General features: G+C 37.2%; 1 protein-coding gene across 2 annotated transcripts in view; it reads left to right on the top strand.

Annotated features, from left to right (window-relative positions):
• LRRC69 (leucine rich repeat containing 69) overlaps nucleotides 1-15942 on the top strand; it is a 106825-nt gene extending 90883 nt beyond the window's left edge. For both annotated transcript variants that reach the window (XM_046015588.1, XM_046015579.1), the window contains 2 exons: nucleotides 250-429; nucleotides 15832-15942. In XM_046015588.1, coding sequence (XP_045871544.1) covers nucleotides 250-429; nucleotides 15832-15942 — 291 coding nt within the window. The remainder of the gene's footprint in view (nucleotides 1-249; nucleotides 430-15831) is intronic.
• The last annotated feature ends 6025 nt before the right edge of the window (nucleotides 15943-21967 follow it).

Raw genomic sequence — 21967 nt, 5'->3', positions numbered from 1 at the left:
GATCATGACCTGAGCTGAAGGCAGAGGCTTTAACCCACTGAACAACCCAGGCGCCCCAACTTGCTTTTCTTATATTATTGAAAATGAGTTTATAAGATAAGTCACTAGCAATATAATTTATTATATATGTATTGTGGAAAATTAACAGAAACTGTGAGAAATAGGCCAAAAAAAGTAAATTAGTGAAATGAGAATAGTTGTAATACAAAATAGTTATCTTAAAAATAATCTAGTATTTTTTTAATCTAGGAAATAACATCAAGATTTATAATGAATGAGCTAGCAGGAAAGAATCCTTTCATAATGCACGTCATAGAACAGCACCCACAGGTCAGGAGCATAATCTCTCAGAGAAGAAAATGTGCAATATGTGGAAATTACTTTTTAACAATATGGCTGGAATGTGTTGAATTTGTTCCTCCACCAAAGGTAAATGGTGCTTTTTGTGTGAATAGAGCCTAAGACCTTCTCTTATTCTTTGTCCTTCCGAAGTCAAGCAATACTAAGTAGATTTTTATCTAAGAATTTACTTCTGTGATAGTATAATGTTTTTTATAGAGCTTTATTAAGATATATTGACACATAACATTTGTGTAAGTTTAAGGTTTATGTAAGGCATGTTGCTTTGCAAAATGATTGCCACCATCGTTATTTCTTTTTTGTGATAAGAACACCTCTAATCTACTAAACTAGCCACACTCAAGTATATGAAACAGTATTATTAACTGTACTTACCAGACTGTGCACTAGATCCCTAGACTTGTTAGTCTTGTAACCTGAAGTTTGTACCCTTTGACCTGTTTCTCCCCATTTCTTCCACTCCAACCAACCACCACTTTACTACTTTACTGTATCTCTGAGTTTGTCTTTTTTAGATATTATAAGTTATATTATATTTTAAGTGTTATTATAAAGTATTTTTCTCTCTGACTGACTTCATTTAGCATAATGCCCTCAAGATCCACCCAATTTTAGCAAATAGAAGGATTTCCTTTCTCGTGGCTGAATAATATTCCTCTGTGTGTGTGTGTGTGTTTGTGTGTGTATCTCACATCTTTTTTTATCCATTCATACACTGACAGACATTTAGACTGTTTCCATGTCTTGACTACTCACTGTCATGAGTAGTGCTGCAATGAATATGAGAGTACAGATACCTTTATGAGATAAGTATCTTCAATTTCTTTAGATATATACTCAGAAGTGGGATTGCTGGATCGTATGGTAGTTTTATTTTTAATTTTTTGAAGAACATGCATACTGTTTTTCATAGCAGCTGTACTAATCTGCACTCCCAACAACAGTGTACTAGAGTTCTTTTTTTCCCATATTCTTGCCAACACTTATCTCTTGCCATTTTAATGATACGTATTGTAACTGGTGAAGTGGTATCTCATTATGGTTTCGATTTGCATTTCCTTGAATGAATAGTGATGTTGAGCACCTTTTCATGTACCTGTTGTCCATTTGTATGTCTTCTTTGAAAAAATGTCTATTCAGTTTCTCTGCCCATTTTGTAATTAGGTAATTGATTTTTTTGCTGTCGGGTTATATGAGTTCTTTATATATTTTGGACACTAACCCTTTTTCACATATATCCTATAAATATTTCCTCTCATTTTGTAGGTTGCTTTTTCATTTCACTGAGTTTCTTTTGCTGCGCAGAATCTTTTTAGTTTGGTGTAGACCCACTTATTTATTTTTCCTTTTATTCTGTTTTTGGTGTCATATCCAGGAAATCACTTCCAAGACCAAGGTAAAAAGGAGATTTTTCCCTTATGTTTTTCTCTTGGAGTTTTACGGTTTCAATTCTTAAATTTAAATCTTTGTCCATTTTGAGTTTATTTTTATGATTAGTGTGAGATAGGGGTCCAATTTCATTCTTCTACATGTAATTATCCAGTTTTTCCAGTAGTATTGTAGACACTATCTCTTCTCCTTTGAGTATTCTTGCTTGCTTGTCAAACATTAGTTGACCATACATGTGAGGGTTTATTTCTGGGATCTAGATTTTGTTGCATTGGCCTAAGTGTCTGTTTTTATGCTGGTAAGGTACTATTTTGATTACTATAGTCTTTATAATACAGTTTGAAATCAGAAAGTGTGATGTGTCCAGCTTCATTCTATTTTTGGGAGGGGGGATTCCTTTGGCCATTATGGATCTTTTGTGGCTTCATCCAAATTTTAGGATTGTTATTTTTCTATTTCTGTGAAAAATGTCATTGGAATTTTGATAGGGATTACATTAAATTTATAGATGGTTTTGGGTAATATGGATATTTTGACAACATTAATTCTTCTGATCAATGAACAAAGGATATCTTCCCATTTGTTTGTGCCTTCAGTTTCTTTCATCAAAGTCTTGTAGTTTTCAGTACAGAGTACTTTCACTTCATTGGCTACATGTAGTCCCAGGAACTTTATTGTTTTTGATGTGCTGGTGAATGAAATTGCTTTCTTTATTTCTTTTTTGGATGTTTTATTGTTGGTGTACAGAAACACGACTTTTTTTTTTGTATATTGACTTACTGAATTTATTGATTAGTGTTAGCAGGTTTTTGGAGGAGTCTTTAGGATTTCCTCTACATAATATTATAGCATCTGCAAACAAGGACAGTTATCCTGCTTTCTTTTCTATTAGGGCATTTTTTATTTCATTTTCTAGCCTGACTGTGTTGGCCAGGATTTTCAGTACTCTGTTGAACAGGAGAGAGACTATAGAGAGCTGAGCACAGTGCTTGGTACATATTTTATTTCTGAGAAAGGCTGATGAATCGCAAGATCTGGATTTGAAAATCTAGTTCTTCCATTCTATTAGGTTATTAATATATCAAATGTATCTTAGAGAAAAACGTAGCAGAACTGCTGCCAGTGAGGGCTAATATCAAGGTAAAATAATGGCTGATGAGAATTTAAAAGTGAAAACCAGTTGGACATGAAATACCAAGAGAAGAGAGAGCTCATTAGTGAAAAATTGAAAATAAAAATGTAAGTTGGTTCTCAAGATGGGAGTAAATCTGTAGTCCTTATTGATTATGTAACCTATCTTTGAATTGTTCACATTACCATCTGGAATTGATAGTTACATTCAAGAGACATTTAATGAGTATAACGCATGCCATATAACTTGGTAAAAGTTGTTGAAAAACTCTGCTTTTCACTGGTCATGTCATGAACACCTTGGAGAAGTTGCCATTTTTCTTTTTTTCCCCCAATGAACATCTTTCAGTCTTTCTTGGGGAAAATGTTCTTTTTTTTTTTTTTTTAAGATTTTATTTATTTATTTGACAGACAGAGATCACAAGTAGGCAGAGAGGCAGCCAGAGAGAGAGAGGAAGAAGCAGGCTCCCTGCTGAGCAGAGAGCCCGATGCGGAGCTCGATCACAGGACTTTGGGATCCTGACCTGAGCCAAAGGCAGAGGCTTTAACCCGCTGAGCCACCCAGGCGCCCCGAAAATGTTCTTTCTAATAGATTTTTTTTTCTTAAAATCATCTGATGAGCTGCTAGTCTCATTTCAAGTAGAGAAGCCACACCTAATGATAGTAACTGCCTCCAACATTTATTTGGTACTGTGCCTCATATCATACTAAGCATGGTATACCTCAGTTAATGTACAAAATAACCTCATGACACCAGTGTTAAATCCAAGTTTCAGAGGAGCAAAGTACTTTGGCTCAGTTCACAAAGCTGCTGAATAGGGTTTCTGTGGAAGGAACCCATGTACGTTATTCCTTTCTCTTAACCAGACATGTTAGACCATTTTTCCTATGCTTTTCAACCCAGTTATTTCTCTTTTGCTTCAAATGAATTTAAGGCATTCGTGTTAAAGAGCCTTATTATATCATCATTTATTTATCTACTCAAACTCATGTATTTTTTTTTTAATTTATTTATTTTTTCAACGTAACAACTCATGTATTTTTTTTACTGCTATGTGTCAGGTACTTTACCAAGGGCTAGGAATATAGAGCTCCAGCCTCTCAGGAACTTACATGTTCTAAAAAGTGGTAGATTGGAATCTGACAAATTAGGCTTCATGATCAGCCCTGCCACTTAACTACTGGGGTCATCTTAATTTCCTCTTTGAGGCTAAACTTCCATTGTAAAATTGCAATAATAAGAATAGTACATATCTCACAGGGCTGAGATGAATGATACATGAGGTTCTTGTATAGATGGTGCTTAGCACAGTACATGCACACTAGTGCATATTAGATACCAGCAGGATAGATATAAAAAATTAAGGTCTTCAAACAAGAAAGAATTATTACATTCTTGAGTAAGGACAGTGATGGAGGAATGCAAAGGGTGCTTTGAGAAGAAGTCATCTTATTTAACTGGGAACATTCTCTGTCTATCCCTGGGGCGTAGCACAGTGATTGTTCTTGGTACTTGAATACATAATACATGTTAACATTGTTTTAATAAGCATTGCTTGTAAATGTGCTTTGAGTGATAGGGAAGTATTAGAATAAAGAACCAGTAGACAGGCATTTTTGGTAAGGGAACTGCCTGTGCAAAGGTAACATTGTGCAAGTAATTTACACAGTGAGTGCAGGAAACTCACAGAGATGGGAGATGACCTTAGAGAGAGAAGCAAGTGTGAGCTCAGGATGGCGCTTGTGTTTGAACTTAATTTTGAAAGGTACTATATTGATTTGTTAGTTTGTTACAGCTGCTGTCACAAAGTGCCACAGACTGAGTGACTTAAACAACAGAAATTTATTTTCTCACATTTCTGGAGGCTAGAAATATGAGACCAAGTTGTCAGAAGGCTTGGTTTTTTTTGTGACTTCTCTCCTTGGCTCATAGGTGGCCATCATCTCCATAGTGATGGGAATTTAAGAATTGTTTATATGAGATACCCGAAGCCAGGGGAATGAAGACTGCTCAAGGAGACTTATCTGGTGAGGTGAGAAGATCAGAAGGACAGGACCCTTGAGGATGATTATATCAGAGGGATGAACAAAAGCAGAAGTCAGCAAAGGAGAATGAGAAAATATAGTCAGGGAATCGGTGAGGGCCAAAATCAGGTAGTGCAAGCACAGATTTTCCAGCTATAAAACACAGATATGTGAAAAGCAGGATTTTCTCACTTTTTCTTCTGTGGAACTTATCTTCTATTTGGTCCCTTATTCTACTGGAAAAGTTATTTTAGTTAATTCCAAGTTTATGTGGTAATTTTATGATGTTTTTGGTCATTTAAGATATAATCTTAATCATTCAGGATTTCCTTCTCCTCACTTTCTTCCTGTATTATCCAATTTTGGGGGCTCTTGAGTAGTGTCCCAGGTGGGCATCCTCTGAAGTTTAGGGTCATCCTATCAAGACCTCACATGTGGTCCTATCTTCCTGATGGTGTCTGCTCAGTGACCCACTTCCCACTGATCTTTGCTTATCTCTTCTGTGCCCTGTCCTTTTTAGTTCTGATCTTAGAATACCTTTGTCCTGCTTGTCCTTTCCTACCACAGTATTCTCTGGGTGAGATAATTTGCCTGTTCCCTTATTCTGCTATAGGCTCAAGCGTGAGTTGGTTAAAGGTGCCAACCCGAGAGATTCAGAGCTGAGGAGAAAAAACTGGACTAGAAAATTGGGAGAGGAAGATGGTATCCTTTGTGTCATTAAATGTCATTAAATGGGAAGCAGGTTCCATTGGTCAGAAACCAAATGAGAACACAGAAATAAGGTCTACAAGTCTTGACTAATCTCCATGAAATGTATAGGATAAAGGTAGGAGAGTAATAGGATGTTTCCTCAAGGGTGAGGAAGGCTTGAGGAAAGATTCTGAGGTTGAGGAAATATATGATTTGTAGGCTGTGGACAGAGCTAATAGAAGATGAAACTTAAAATTAGTCTGTGTGCTAATTCAGGAAGGGTTTAGTGTTTTGATTCTGTGCTGCCTACTAAGGAATTAAGAGGGCTAGAATTGGTTACCACATGATAAGCCTCATCTTTTCCATCACCTTAAGGGATTGAGTAAGCTAAAAAGAGCAGATTTGAAAGTTCTTAAATAACTAGAAAATGGATAGTGGTGGTACTTTCCCACTTAGAGTATGATTTGTATGTATTTTTTTTCCTTCAGTTACCTTTAATGGCTGCTACTCTGTGCAAGGTACTGTGCTAGCCTCCAAGCATCCAAAGATGAATAAGACAGTCCATGCCATTGAGGAAACCACAGACTATTTATTAAAAAACAGTGTGATAAGCACTGTAATGAGGTATTATATACTCCTACTGTGGCATCACAGACAAAGCAAGCAGCTACTTAGGAGGTGTCCCTGTCTGTTCAGGCCGCTATAATGAAATACTACAGACTGAGTGGCTTATAAATGACAGAAATTTATATCTTCCAGTTCTGGAGGTTAGAAGTCGGAGATCAAGGTGCCAGCATGGTTGGTTGAGGGCCCTCTTTTGGGTCACACATTTCTTGTTGTGTTCTCACATGTTGGAAGATGATAGGAGGTCTCTTCTAAGACCCAATCATGATGGCTCTGTCCCCCTGATCTAATCACCCCCCCCCAAAAAAAACGCCTCCTCTTCTAAAATAATGATGTTAGTCATGAGGACTAACACATGAATTTTGGAAGGACACCAACAGTCATCTTATAGCAGGAGGCTTAAGGGAAACTTTTCTGAGGAGGTGATATTTGAGTAACATGAGGTCACAGTGTTCGTATTAACTCAATGACTTGGTTTTCATTGCCTCCATTCAGAGGTGAAGCAACTAAATAAGATAAGAAGCTTGTTCATCATAAGTTTCAAATCTTTGAGGTTAGGACTTAAATTAATGCCTCCTGATACCCCCTTCAGGTCTCTCTTTGTTGTACTTCTATAGCATACACACTTTTTTTTTTATAAATTTATTTATTTTTTTTCAGCATAACAGTATTTATTGTTTTTGCACAACACCTAGTGCTCCATAGCATACACACTTTTATTTTGAACCATAAAAGAAAGTGCAAATAAATTCATTGATTGATGGTTATATAATTATCCACAACAGCTGCCTTTCTATATTTGAAAGACTGTCAGGTGGAAGAGAGATGAGGCTTTTCTTTTGTTGACTTATGGAGTGGAACCTAGCATGACTGGGCATTCAGGCCAGATGAAGGGAAGACTTTTCCTACGGGATTTTATACAGATGCACACACACATGCACTCATGTATGTTAACACTGGTCTTTACTGAAGAGACAATAAGGATGGAAGAAAGGATAGGAGAATAAAAAGGTTTGGTATCTACATAATTTCATTTTAAAAATTAAAAGCAAAGGGCACCTGGGTGGTTCAGTTTGTTAAGTGTCTGCCTCTGCTTTTGGCTCAAGGTCACAATCTCAGGGTTCCTACTCAGTGGAGAGCCTGCTTCTCTCTCTGCTGCTCCCTCCAAGTCGTATTCTCTCTCTCACAAATAAGTAAATAAAATCCTTAAAAAAAATTAAAAGGGGGATAAGAATACCTTTTTATTAAGTATGTCTGAGTGCATTATAAACATAACAGAATGGCATAAATATATTGCATGGGTTAAAAACATAATGGTTAAAAGGGGCGCCTGGGTGGCTCAGTGGGTTAAGCCTCTGCCTTTGGCTCAGGTCATGATCTCAGGGTCCTGGGATCGAGCCCCGCATCGGGCTCTCTGCTTGGCAGGGAGCCTGCTTCCTCCCCTCTCTGGCTGCTACTCTGCCTACTTGTAATCTCGCTCTCTCTGTTAAATAAATAAATTAAATCTTTAAAAAAAAAAGAGAGACCTAGGTGTGAATACTTTCAAATGGCAGAAAATATTCAGTTATTGAAGAAAGACATGATTCTTCACACTGAAATAGCACATTGGGTGCTAAGGAGAATAGAAAAGAACAAATCCATCTCTGGACCCATTTTGGTAAAACTGCATTATGCCAAAGAGGAGCTATTAAGAGCTAAAGATAAATTTTTAATAAAATAGATCACCTACAAAGAAATGACAATGGACTGAAAGCAGATGCCAGGAAAAAATGGTATAATATCCTCAAGCACTAAGAGAAAATAACTTAAAATCTAGAATTGTATTCGAAAAGGGAAATTGTTTTGCCTTGAAATAACCACTGATCTTAACTTTATTAAAATGATTGAAAAAATTAAGTAACATTTAGTAAGTTTGTAACAGTGAAAAAAGTATGTAACGATGGAATTAGAGTAAGTATATACTATGAATTTATAAATTATGCCAAATAAATTTAAGGATATTTAAACATTGGATAAAGAAAATTTAGATTGAGATATACATTACCTGGTACTTGACAGTTAAAACATCTTATTTTAATGGAGTTGTTTAGTTCCCTGTTTCTAGAATGAAAATGTGCACAAAATACATAGGATGATAATCAGATTAACCATGTTGGTCAACAGTTGCTTTTATATGTCTTTAGGATTTTGTGTTGCTTTCCCACTTAAGTAGGAAGAGATTATACAAAAACTAGTTTGCCTAGAAGCCTTCCTTTCTATTAAAAAATTTAATATCTTAATTATCTTTTCAGGAATGAAATTTAGAGAACGCTGACCTTTAGAGTAAATACTTTATCATGAAGGGAGAGCCCATTTGATAATGCCAACGTCTGGTTGCTTTGTTGTGCTTTACAGAATGTTCTGTCTCTGCTGGAGTTTGCCATCTGAAGGCACAGTTGAAGGGGGGAAGCACTTGATGACAAATGGGTCTTTATTCTTGACGTAAACCAACTAAAAACAGCTAATTACCGAATTGTAATTGCTTGTATTCAGGTGAATGTGAAATTATGTGGTACTTATGAAGTAGTGAGATGAGGACTGAAAAGTAGCTGATGAAAAGTTTGCTCAATATAAAATATTAACCTTTACCATAATTCATCCAGATGCTATTGTTTTTCCAAATGTTACAGTTCTTGCCATCTGAGTTAAACAAGTCCTTAGCAATGATAGAATTATCAATAATTTCAGTGTAGTAGATATTTAATTATTGACTGCTAATGATATAAATCTTTAAAATAGCAACAAAAGCTAATTTTTTTTAGTTACTATCAACTTGGGCCATATTTGAACTAGTAACTTAGAGGTAACCTAAATAGTCTCATAAAATCCTTTCCAAACACTTAAGAAAGATCCTGGGCCCAAGATATGCATTTGATAGTTTTCATTTTGTATAGTTACATTGGTTGAACTTAACATTTCCCCAGATACCTTTAAAGTTGAAGAGTTTAGGGAGGGAACCGTTTGGAACATGAACTCTCAACCCTGTGTTGAATGATGTAATGTAATTAAAACTACCCTCAAAAGAGATTAGATTGAGTAGGTTTCACTACAAATGAGTGAAAATGCTGATCTACTCTATGAAAATAAATGAAAATTTGTGACCTTAATTCCTTTTTTATGACAAGCTGCCAGTAATGAAACATAAGATTACATTTAATAATTTTACTCATTACTTATAGAGCAAATTCTTACTTTGCAGTAAAAAGTTATTACTGTTTAGATACCACTGACATTCATTTATGAAACTGATCATTTCAGCCAGCCAACTGTGAAAATAATGTAGGTTTTAAAACATTTATGCAGTGGTTAGTCAATTTAATGTACATTAGGCACTAAGAGGATCAGAAGGCATCACATTTCTAATTCTAAACAGTCATGAAAATAATATGTATTTATTGTTCAGAAAAATTGAAATGGTGTGAATGTTCTTTATTATTTTATTCAGAAAATAGCAAAACACTTATAGTATAACCGAACTCACACACTGTATCTTGATTACGTCTACTCCTGTGGGAACTCATTGAATTTTCTTTTCTCTTTAGAAAACTCTCCCTTTTGTTCTTAAGCTGCTGGGTAGGGTCACAGTTGTATTCAATATCTATGATTATTTTTTCTTCTAAAGAATCTCAAATTGCATTCAACTTCAGCACCTTTATCTGGACCTGTGTGTCCCCAAAATGTTTGAATCTCTCACATGAAATTCAAAAGACCCTGATTATGCAGACATGGTGTTGAAGAGCAGGGTCACTCTGTAGAGGAGAGAATGCTGCTTAGCTGGATGGGTGGCTGGAACATAAGCAGGGATTTCTTCCTGGTTTCTGCACTTACCACAGTCCAAAGTGCCCTACAGGCAGAATGACCATGTTATGTATTACTTCAGCCAAGATGCTTTTGCTAGTGGGAGTGAACATTATTAATAAGCTGGAAAACCAGCAAGGAATCAGGACTGTCCTGGGCAAATCTGAATGTGTGGCTCCCTTTCTTACATGGAGCAGTTAACTTTAGAGTAGTGCTCATTGCTGGTTTTTCTCACTGCTGGTGTGGAGAGTTGTCATTCTTAGATTTTTAAAAGTTATTTTCAGTCACTCTGTAAATATTTGAAGTCCTGCTTTAAACAGGAAACTTCGGTTCTAAGTACAGGGCAGATAAGTAGGGGAACTAGTTGGTCCCAAATGGTTTAAAATCTAAGAGCTTAAACTCTAAAGATGAAAAAGACACTAGCAATACAAACTAAATGTTAAATGAGTGGTAAAAGCTTTAGTGCTTCAAAGTGGAAGACGAGATCATTTTAAGTTGTCTGGCCTGGAAGGGACCCAGAAAGATGCTGTGATTTTATAAGGCCTTGACATAGGTAAAATTCAGATACATGGAGAAGGAGGCAGAGGGGATATTTTAGAGGAGAATGACTCTTGTTCATAGGGCAGTGAAATCAGTTAAGTTGGTTCATGGAATGGGAGGAAACATTATTAAAAAAATGAGGTCAAATTCTATAAACCTGTCAAAGGATAGAATAAGGAGTTTGAACTTGATCCCATTTGGAAATGGAGTCCTACTAAATGTGGACAAGCCAGTGATACAAAGAAAGATGTATTTTAGAAGGAATCATTCGGCAGTACTGTTCAGGATTAATTGGAGGTTGAAGAGAAGGGAAGATGAAGAAAAGAGACCAATTAGTGGTTGCCTAGTGTGGGTGTAAGTTGTATCATTAGAAAATGCAAGGAAAGAGCCTCCATGGGAGGAGGATAGATGATGGAACTTGATTGATTGGATAAGGGAAACTGCAGAAGGGTGTGAAGGAGAAAAACCAGGAAACTCCTGAGGGAGCTGATCTGGGAGGCAAGACCCCAAGTTTTATCACAGAGATACTGAGTTTCAAGTGTTGTGCGGGTAATTCACATGAATATATTTGGCCAGTTGCAGATAGATTGGAACAGCAAAGCAGTGTGCTTCTGTGCGTTATCTGAAAATGTGTGCAATTTCCAACAACTGTTTATTCTTTCAGAGAATTCTGCATATTGTTATTAAACCATAACCAAAATCCTACCCTGATGAAAGAAGCTAGGAGGAATACTCTTAACACTGAGTAAGAGTTGAGTGAACTTAATGTCTAGTTCTCTCTCTAGCTTAAACTCTGAGGCTTAAGCTAAACCACCTTTCTTCTCGTTATATCTGGGCTAATTTCCTTATCTGGGCAATGAAGGGATTAGACCAAAGCCTCTCCTAGCTTCAGAGTGTCTGAGGGTCTGTCATAGTCATGCTTTTCATGGTCCTGCTAATTTGGAACATGAGACTGGTATTAGTTTCCCATTGCTGCTGTAACAAATTGCAGTAAACTTGGTTTCCTAATGAAAATTTACTATGTCACAGTTCAGTAGAAGGTCCGAAGTCCAACACCAGTCTCACTGAGCCAAAAACAAGGTGTCAGCAGGGCTGCATTGCTTTCTAGAGACTCTAGGGGAGGATCCATTTTCTTGTTCTTTCCAGCTTTTAGAGGCCACTGACATTCCTTGGCTCAAAGCCAATACTGGCAGTACTGTCCTCACATCACATCACTTGGATCATCTCTTCTGTTTCCCTCTTCCACTTTTAATAATCCGTGTCATGAAATTGGGCCCACCTAGATAATACAGAATAAATATGTACCTCTCGAGGTCCTTGTATTAATCATACCTGTAAAGTCCCTTCTGCGATGTAAGGTTAACACACATATTCACAGATTCCAGGCATTAGGACATGAACCTCTTTGCAAGGGGGGTTCAGATAGTACTCTGCCTACTATGATACTTTTCTGAAGAAAACAGGAAACCATCTTACTCTTTTTTCTTATGCTTTCCATGTCATGTAATACTGAAACCTTATTCAAAGCTTTGCTTTATACTGTGATATTAATATATATTTTGACAATTTTTTGTTTCTTAGTCTAAAATATGACAGTAATTGTCGCTGATAAAGCATGTGTTGAATTTTTTAAAAAACTCAATTCCGCCATTCAAAAAATACAAAACTTAGTAAATGTATGTTTTTAAACTTAAAATATAAAACTGCTTTTTCCTAAAATAGGGAGAGGATGTAATCATATATTCATTTGCTTTAGGAAATAATGCATTTCACTATACATAGTAAAGGGTGAAAAATGAGACTGTAGTATATTTTCACATTTTAAAGCTTTTTGATACAAAGATACTTCAGAATAAAAGCATGTCTAATCATAGACAATTCCTTTTCCTTTTCTAATTTCAGCTTGACAGAAAGGAGCTTTCAGATATTTCAATTTCTCTCTGTAAACAACAACCAAAGCAGTAATTATCTTCCACAGAATCTTGAAGTTATGTTAATTGAGGCTTGTGAAGAGAGGTCCTCTATAAGAGGTTGTGTCATTCTTTTGTAACATGCTCATGTCAAATGGGCAAGTGTCATACTGGTAGAAACCATTGTGATGAAGCCACAAATGGGCATAAAAATTTAAATGGGTATCAGCACGTCAGCTATTTGAGACTTTCTTTTTTTTTTTTTATGAAAACATTACTGTGTCCATTGATTCTAGATGGAAAAGTATGTTCCCAAGGAATTATGTTGAGTTCATTTTTCTTAGTAAAATTTCAAACAATTCACAGTACTGAGAGATATCAGAAATAGTAATTATTAAGTTATAGAATAATTACAAGCAAAGTTTCATATTCAGTACAAAACTGATAATGGTCCTTGATAAAATAAACTTCTAAAAAATGAAACAAGACATTTTATTCTAATTAACTAAACTTTGATACCCCAAGAAGGGGAAAGAGGGATACAGAACCTTTGCATTCCTGCTTGCAACAAGAGCCAACCCAAACCCTGCCCATACAGTTTCTTAATGACACAAGGGGAAATGGCTAAAACCACAGTGGAAATGGAAAATGTCTTTAACAATTTCTGTTGTAAACTTCTTACCTCATGGAGAAACTGGACAAAGCAAACCAGATTAACTGTATGGCTCCACTTGTTTCCTTGGTTTATGTTTGTCTTTCTTTCTGTAAACTCCTCTTGGTTCATGGCTGTACTCTTTTTGTTCTAGTTTCTTAAATAGCTGCTAAGTGAAGTGTTTTAGTGTGATTTATTTTGACAGCCCTTAGTTCTAGATGAAATGTGCTACAGTAGTAAGCAGGGTAGCTGGTTGGACCCATATGCAAAGCAGAAAAAACACATAGCTTTTGAGCACAATTTCAACACTTAGCCATTACAATCCAGTTGATCACTATGGTCTCATATAGATTTAAAATACTATATATAATGTGTGTATCATTGGAAAACTTTACGAATTCTTCTTACCTCTAGACTAACGTATTCATTTATTGTTGATAGTCCATGCTTCAATATTTTATGGTCTATTTATTGTTTATACTGTATTGTTTCCCCAATACAATATGCACATTCTTGAACTTATGCTCTCACTTCTCACTCTTTTTCAATGTCCTTTCATGTCCTTTCCAGGCAGTCACAACCTGGTCATCCTTCAAAACCCAGCTCACCATTTTCTTATACTGCAAAATTTTGCTTAATGTGCAGCCCATGGTGGTGTCTCCCTTCTCTGAATTAATATAGAACCTATCATGGTGTTGAACCATATGTTTCCAGTTATTTTTTGTGTTTACATATTAGCTTTCCAACTAGATACTGAAAAGATTCTTTGAGGCAGAGATTATTTGTTATTTATATCTTTGTATTCTTAGAACTTTGCTTAATGTGGTTCAGATTTTAGGTTGCTTATAATTTGTCAGAATTTTTGGTTGCAAGTTAAAGAAACCCAATTTATGCACTAGTTAACTAACTAACTAACTAACTAACTAACTAATAACGAGCAATAAACAAGGCCTAGGAATGGGTCTGTATGAATATTTAGTCATGCTGGGTCAGGTAACCCAAATTTATCATTAGGAATCTGTCCTTCTGTGTGTATTGTCTCTGCTTTCTTTTGTCCTGGTTTTGCACTCTTTGTACCCTACACTATGCCCTCTGGCAATAGAGGGAGAGCTTCCTTCTCTTAGTAGATCCAGGGAAAGCCCTAGGGCTGATGTTCTTTGACTTTATTGGACTCTCTTGGGTTATGTGCCAGGCTTGAGTTATATGGCTAAGTCTTGAGCCAGGGGGTGGGATCAGCTATCCTCTCTCTTCCATAAAATAAACACTGAAATCAGTGAAGGGGTGGTTCCCAAAAGGAAAAGACAGGTTTGTGCCAGTAGAATGGGGAATAGATGCTGGATAAACAAAAATAAGATACTGAATCGAGATTTCAGTAAATATTTGCTGATTGATCAGCTAAACTTCGTTTTAGGAATAAAGTCAGATTTGTTGAGTCTGTATCATTTTCCACCTTAATCCCAGATATTTTATCATTAGAAAGTGCCATGTATCCTCTGAGCACTTCATAGTCATGGTTGGAGGGGTGAAAAGGTGATACCACATATGACTTTGACTTCCCCACTGATTTACACCAAGGTTGGAAGGCTGTTGCTCTTCAAGGATGGATTAATAATTGTGCTTAGGTATTTGAGCCTTTAAATGGGCCCTCACTGTTCTTTTGTGGAAGAGTGAACAAAACAGTAATGAAATCTCTCACTGTGGATTGTGATGTTGACAGCCCAATGGGTTCATGATAAAAGCAAGTGGCACTGTCAATGAGTTATACTATTAGTTGTGTGACTGTTTTGGATTCTTTGACTGAGAGCTATGTTGACTTCAGAAGTTGTTTATAAAGGATGCAGATGGTAAGCTTTTGAAGTTGCCATTATTTCCAGCATTAGTGGTGAAGACATGTATGCTATGTTGGCTAACAAGGTTTTTGACCGCCTATTTTGTGCATTGAGAATGAAAAACAGATTTGAAGTACAGAAATTTAAGTCACGCATTGGGCAAATTGTCTGAAATCTAGCCAATCTTAATGAACATTTTATGCATAGTGAGCAAAGAATTTTAAGATTAATTTCCATGGGCAAATGGATGGTGGGCAAGCCAAACCAAGATATCCACTGGGGAGTTCAATAAATGTCTGCTGATTGATCACTTTAACATCCCTATAGGGCAGAAGTCAGGTTTGTGTGGATTCTGTATCATTTTTTACTTTCATCTGAAACTCATTATGGTTAGACTGAGTAATAATATATTTGGGTAAAAGCATAGATAATCCTTTATCATTTGAATTTTGTTAATTTTTTTTTAAAGATTTCATTATTTTGGAGAGGGAGAGAATGGGAGGAGGGACAGAGGGAAAGGAAGAGAGGGAATCTCAAGCAGACTCTTCACTGAGCTCGGCATAGAGCTGGACCTCAGGACTCTGAGATCCTGACCTGAACTGAAACCAAGAGTCAGACACTCCACTGACTGAAGCGCCCAGGCACCCCTTTGTTTAGTTTTGAAGATGTCTTTCTTAGCTAGTTAATTTATTTGTGTGTGGGAAAAGAGCAAATCAAGCATAAATAGAATAGTGTGCTCTTTAGAAGTTAATGTTATGAAATCTCAGAGAAAGTTAATGTTTATTTTATTCAAAAATATTTATTGAGTATTGCTTTAATTTTATTTTTAATCTTTACCTTTTAGAACTGGAAGATAAGCAGAAATCTACAGCTGGTACCTCTTCGAATATTAATTTGTTCTTACAAATGTTTTAATCAACGTGGCCCTAACCTCTTTGGAATTGCTCAAGTGTAGAGCTGGTGAGCAGCTCATTTAGAGCCTCACATGACTTGCCCCATTGGCTCTGCACACGGAGTCAGATTATACCCTACTTATGACACCATACTGTCTCTTCTTTTTGCCAGCACATTAAACAAAGGAAGAAAAATAATTTACTTGTAAAGATCCCAATTTAACCGCTATACTCTACCATTAGCTTGCTTAGACTCTAGGTGTGCTGTTTCTTCTTCGATTTAAAAACAAAATAAAGAATGGAAAAATTAAGATCTGTGTGGCAAGTGAGTGTTATTTTTTCCTGTCATTTGATGGCCACCATCCTCCTTTTCTAGATAAGTGTTAAGAGACTTCAATGGGGACAAGTATTTATTTTATGCGTGTTTTGCAATTGAATGAGAATTACTTTTTAGTGCGAGTTGTATCACATTTGTATGATTTCAGCTGAGCTCTTATTCTTAAGAGGTACTAACGTCTTATTGTCTAAGGTAAAACCTTTATTCCATTTAAAACTGAGTAGAAACCTGGAAACTGAGGCTTGGTTGATCCTAACATCACTTTGTTTCTACTTTTAAAGTTTTGTAATTTTTTTTGTTTTTCACAAGAGAAATGTACAGAAGCCAGGGCAGTAGTGCTGAAATGAGAATTTGACTCATTTTTTTCTGAAGGTCAACAGAAAAGTAGAAAAAGAAGTTATGAAAATACATGACATAGGTCCCATAGACCAGTGGTCTTTGTATGTGTGGTTTGGTCCGGCAGCAGTTGCATCACTTGCGAACTTGTTGGAAGTACAAATTATCTGGCCCTACCCCAGACCTACTAAATCAGAAACTGGGGAATAAGACAGCAGTCTGTGTTTTAGCAGATCATCCAGGTGATTTTGAGCCACACTCTCATGTGAGAACCATAGGTACTGACGAAGAGAAATTTGCTATAGGTTCAGAAAAGCAAGAAGTTTAATCATTTTATGTTTAAATCCACTAGAACTATGTTTCTTCACGTAACTATTTGGTGGTACTTCTATTGGAAAGCTGAGTGGATTCTCATTTTCCATTTATTTTATTATTACTATTACCTTTCCAGCGAGGTCTTTTTTAGTTCACTTCAGGATATACTCCTTTATGTACCAGAGTTGCCTCTAGCATGCCTTGGAAGGTAACTCAATGGAGCTCAGCTGAAAGGCCTTCAATCCCAAAGAATACAAGAGTCGGGCCCCACTGAGACAGAGATGGGGCCTCAAGGTCAATTTCTGAAGGCTCCATTAATCAAGAGTACATTTTAAACAAAAATAAAAAACAAAGTACAGATGATAGTCATAGGACCTCATTAAAAATGAGTTACAGGAATCAACCGTGTATGTTTATTGAGGGAAAACCACTTGGAAAATTGACTTTAATTAGGGAAATATTTTTATGCAACATGTGCTGTTTAAGAGTGTTTTGTTTATCATTTTAATCTCTTGACCTCAGCCACAGTTTCTGTGCCATCCTGGTTCTGGGGAGAACATTGGATCCATTCATTCATCTATGCACTCATTTGTTCAACAAAATATTTCAAGTACCCTTGAACCTCAGGTGACATGAAAAGAGAATGTTAACTCTTTACCTTTCGACCCCATTCTCTTCTGTCTCTGGGTCCTGAGACCTAGTTTCTCCCCCTTTCCCAAAACTGATATTTTGGAGGTCATCTGTGACTCCCTACCAGTCCACCTGCTCGTCATCTGGCTGATCTTCCTTTCAAGTTTGAGCTCAGTTGACCGTCTTTTGCCTCTTGGAACTAAATGCCTTAAGTTCATTCTTTATTTCTCTGGTGGCCTCTTCCCCATACCTTTAACTTAATTCTCTTCCATACCTTCTTTCAAAAACAAGAGTTCTATGAGACTCTCTCCTCAGCACCATTTTCTTCTCTTAGCATGGTTTCTTTACCTGAAGGATCTCATCTACTCACACCAGTTTCATTTAGCTTCATTTAACACACCTGGGGGGGGGGGTAGCTCTCTAGTCTTTTAAATTTTAGCACATGTTTCCAAGCTCCTCCACTTCAGCATTTCTAAAATAGGACTGATTCTTCTCTTCTTCTTTTTAAGATTAAAAAAAAAGATTATTTATTTATTTGAGAGAGAACATGAAAGAGCACAAGCAAGGTGAGGGGCAGAGGGAGAAGCAGACTCCCCACTGAGCAGGGAGCCCAAGGCAGAGCTTGATCCCAGGACCCCAGGTTCATGACCTGAGCTGAAGGCAGATGCTTAACTGACTGAGCCATCCAGGCACCCCAAGACTGATTCTCTTCTTCACAAATTTTTGTCTTCCGTTGTAGTAAACACATACTTATTGAGGCACTACTCTCTGCCGGGCATTGTGTTTTTGTTCTAAGAATATAACAGAACAAACTGGCAGGGCCTGCTCTCAGGAAGCTTATATTCTAATGAGGCAGGGGAGGCAAACGAGGAAAAAGAGACAAATAATATGGTGAGATACACACACACACACACACACACACACATACTTCAAAGAGAAGTAAAATAAGATTTGGGAGATAGAGAATGATGGGAATACTTTTTATTGAGGGTGTTCTGGGCCTGATAAGGTAATATTTGATCAGAGATCTGAAGCAAGTGAGGGCATGCACTCTACAGATAGAATACAATGAATTGGAATCATTTGAGTGTTTGAAAGGCAGACAGTTCAGGATGGTGCTAAAAGTGCCAGGTAACCAGTGGTGTGCTGAAGAAAAATCGTGACTCTGATGTCAGAAAATTTAGTGTTGCTGGATGCATGGTCATGTATCGTCACCATGGCAACCAGACCGGAGAAGGGTGCACCTGCTTCTACCTTCTGGGGCCACCCCATGTTCTGAATCATTGGTTAATTAAATCAGAAATTTAGTTAATGTTATTCTGTATATATGTGAGTGTGTGTGTGCATGTGAGATTGTGGTCTCTCCTTGCCAATCCGTACCCATCCGAGACACTATGAGAATCTGAAACACTGCAAAATAATTTTACTCCTAACAGATACAACTGACCTTTATTTATTCAGGGGAAGTTGAAGTAGCTGAAACATTGACTTTTTATGCATTATTTGGATTCAGTTTTTTCCCTTTTTTTATCTCTGTTGTGAGTGCTCTCTGGAATTTTTTTGGTTTACTCATATTTGCCTCAGAAAGATACAGGAGAGTAATGAAGAGAAATTCAGTCTCTTCTACTGTTTTTCATAAACTCATATCATCATCAGCTATTGGGAAGTAATTTCAAGCAGAAGAATATATTTATTATTTTAGGGTTACTAATGAATTCTATTTGTCCCTAGTTACTAGTTTCTTCCCACTCTATTCCTATTCTGTTCTATTCTATTCTTATTATTCTATTCCTATTCCTGTTATGAATATCCATATGTCTATAGTTACTATGAATAATCCAAGCATAATCTCACAAATATATTTGTGGATATGCTTTGTGTACGTAATCCAATGTGGATTTTTCTCCCAGTATTAATTTTTTTAAAAGATCTTTTTAAGATATGGAGGAAGTAACTTTTTTTTTAAAGATTTTGTTTATTTATTTGTCAGAGAGAGCGTGAACACAGGCAGACAGAGTGGCAGGCAGAGGCAGAGGGAGAAGCAGGCTCCCTGCCTAGCAAGGAGCCTGTTGTGGGACTCCATCCCAGGATGTTAGGATTATGACCTGAGCCAAAGGCAGCTGCTTAACCACTGAGCCACCCAAGCATCCCTCTCCCAGTATTAATTACCCAATATTTCCAATATCTGTTCAGAATGGTGCTTGTTGAATTCTGTGGGCAAAGAATCAATAAATCTATCTAAGTACTGGTACTATTTTTGTATAATCAAAGCAATAAGCCACTAATGATATTTGTGATATCTGCCTTTTTTTTTTTTTTCACTTTCTTGGTTAAAAAAACATTGTTTTCTTTATGTTAATGTTTACTAGTGACCATTAGTGAGAAAGTTTTATTTTTTATTTTTAAATTTTTTCAAGATGGATATTCCTTTTTAAAAAATTTTTATTTATTTGGGGGCGCCTGGGTGGCTCAGTGGGTTAAGCCGCTGCCTTCGGCTCAGGTCATGATCTCGGGGTCCTGGGATCGAGTCCCGCATCGGGCTCTCTGCTCAGCAGGGGGCCTGCTTCCCTCTCTCTCTCTCTGCCTGCCTCTCTGTCTATTATGACCTCTCTCTGTCAAATAAATAAATAAAATCTTTAAAAAAAAATTTTTATTTATTTGAGAGAGAGCAGAGAGAGAGTGCATGCTTGAACAGGGGTGAGGTGCAAAGGAGAGGGACAGGCAGATTACCCAGTGAGCAGAAAGCCTGATGTGGTACTTGATCCCAGGACCCTGGGATCATGACATGAACAGAAGGCAGATGTTTAACCAGTTGAGGCACCCAGGCACCTCACTGAGGCACCCCTTTTAGATGAAGGGAGATTTAATTTTTTTTGGCTGATAAAGTTTCTAAAAACTCGAAAATAACCGTTGGAACTCTGATTGGTATTTCTCCATGAAATACCTCTTTGCATGTTCCTTATTGTCTCGGTTATTTCCCAGACTGCAGCTGTGAGAAAATAAATAGGTGAAAGCCAGTTGCACTTGCTAAAAAGAATGGTTTTGCTTCTTGGTGCAGAGAAAGTTCCCAGGCAGGGCAGTTTAATCTGCAAACCCAGTGCTGGAACGTGGGGAGCTTTCTGAAGGCCCCAGGACTCCAAATCACGTGGAGTTTTTTGACCTGCAGTTCAGAAGGTACTTTGAGATGCCTAGACCAGATGTGGCACAGCAGGATTGATGAGGGGACTTTTAAATAACCCTCATCCTGCTAGAGTGGGTACCCTGAGGGGCCAGAGCAGTCACCTGAGGTAGAGAGGAGTGTAGCATGCATACCCTGTCTCTACATAGGTTTGGTGTGAGCGAGGAGGGCTACTAGGGCAACAGCATCAGTAAGCACCTGGGCTGGGGGTGGGTGAGTGAGCTAGGAGAGCTGAAAGAGGGAGGCTGCTTCAGAAGGTGGGCGGAGAAAATAAAGGATCTGTGATATTGTTGAGTCAGGCCATCCCAGGGCAGCTGAAAGATCAGACACAACCGAGGGCTGGTGTCTGGGCCTTGCAAGGAGAGGTGGGGCTCATCAGCATCACTGCAGACTCAAGGCGAGGACAAACTTCGACTGCCCCTAGCAGGCAGACAATGTGGGGCCGGGGCCGTGTGGCACAGCACGTTCACAAGGCCATTTTATGGGAAATCTGCCTTTTATTCCCGTAAATAGTTGATAACAATTTGGAGAGAGGAAAAAGGAGAGTGTTTTGGAGGATGCGATATCTGTATGCAGGGGAAATAGATCATAAATAGCCACCTCTCTTCTGGTAAAATTAGAAACAGCTTCCAATGAATCAAATTATCACCACGAACTTTGATTTCATTCTCATGTAAATCAGGGGTGGCCTGTCATTTTGTGTTATCTTTTCAAATAGAAGAAAAAAGGGCGTTTAAAAGGTTTTAAAGCTTTCCACTTTAAATGTCTGCTTAAGTAAGTAAGATTGGTTTAAACGAAAAGTACTTCCTGGCCACATATTTGATTGGGAGTTCCATCCAGCATAACTAAACCCTTTACTTTCTGCTTCTCCTAGGCGTCTGTCACTTTCTCTTTCACTCATAATTGACCTACCAATTTTATTTATTGTCTGTCTCATTCTACTCTAATGTAAACTCCATGAGAGCAGGGCAGAGCTTTCCCCCTTAATATTTATTATAAAAATTCTCAAACACACAGAAAAGTTGGGAGAATTTTGCAGTGACCATTCATATGCCCATTACCTAGATTCTACAATTCACATTTTACTATATTTACTTTTATTACATATCTATTCATCCCTCGATTCAGGCATGAATCCATGTTACCATTTCATTTTTGGTATAATTTGAAGCTAGAGACGACAGAGTACTTTTCTTCTAATATTTCAGGGTGCATGTAACTAATTAGAGTTCGATACTTGTTTTGTTTTTTTTCCCTTGAGGTAAAATTTACATGCATCTGCTTATATGTG

This window comes from Meles meles, chromosome 1 (assembly GCF_922984935.1).
Source record: "Meles meles chromosome 1, mMelMel3.1 paternal haplotype, whole genome shotgun sequence".
Lineage (NCBI taxonomy): Eukaryota > Metazoa > Chordata > Mammalia > Carnivora > Mustelidae > Meles > Meles meles.
The sequence above is the reverse complement of the archived record's forward strand: the minus strand, read 5'-3'. Positions and strand labels throughout refer to the sequence as shown.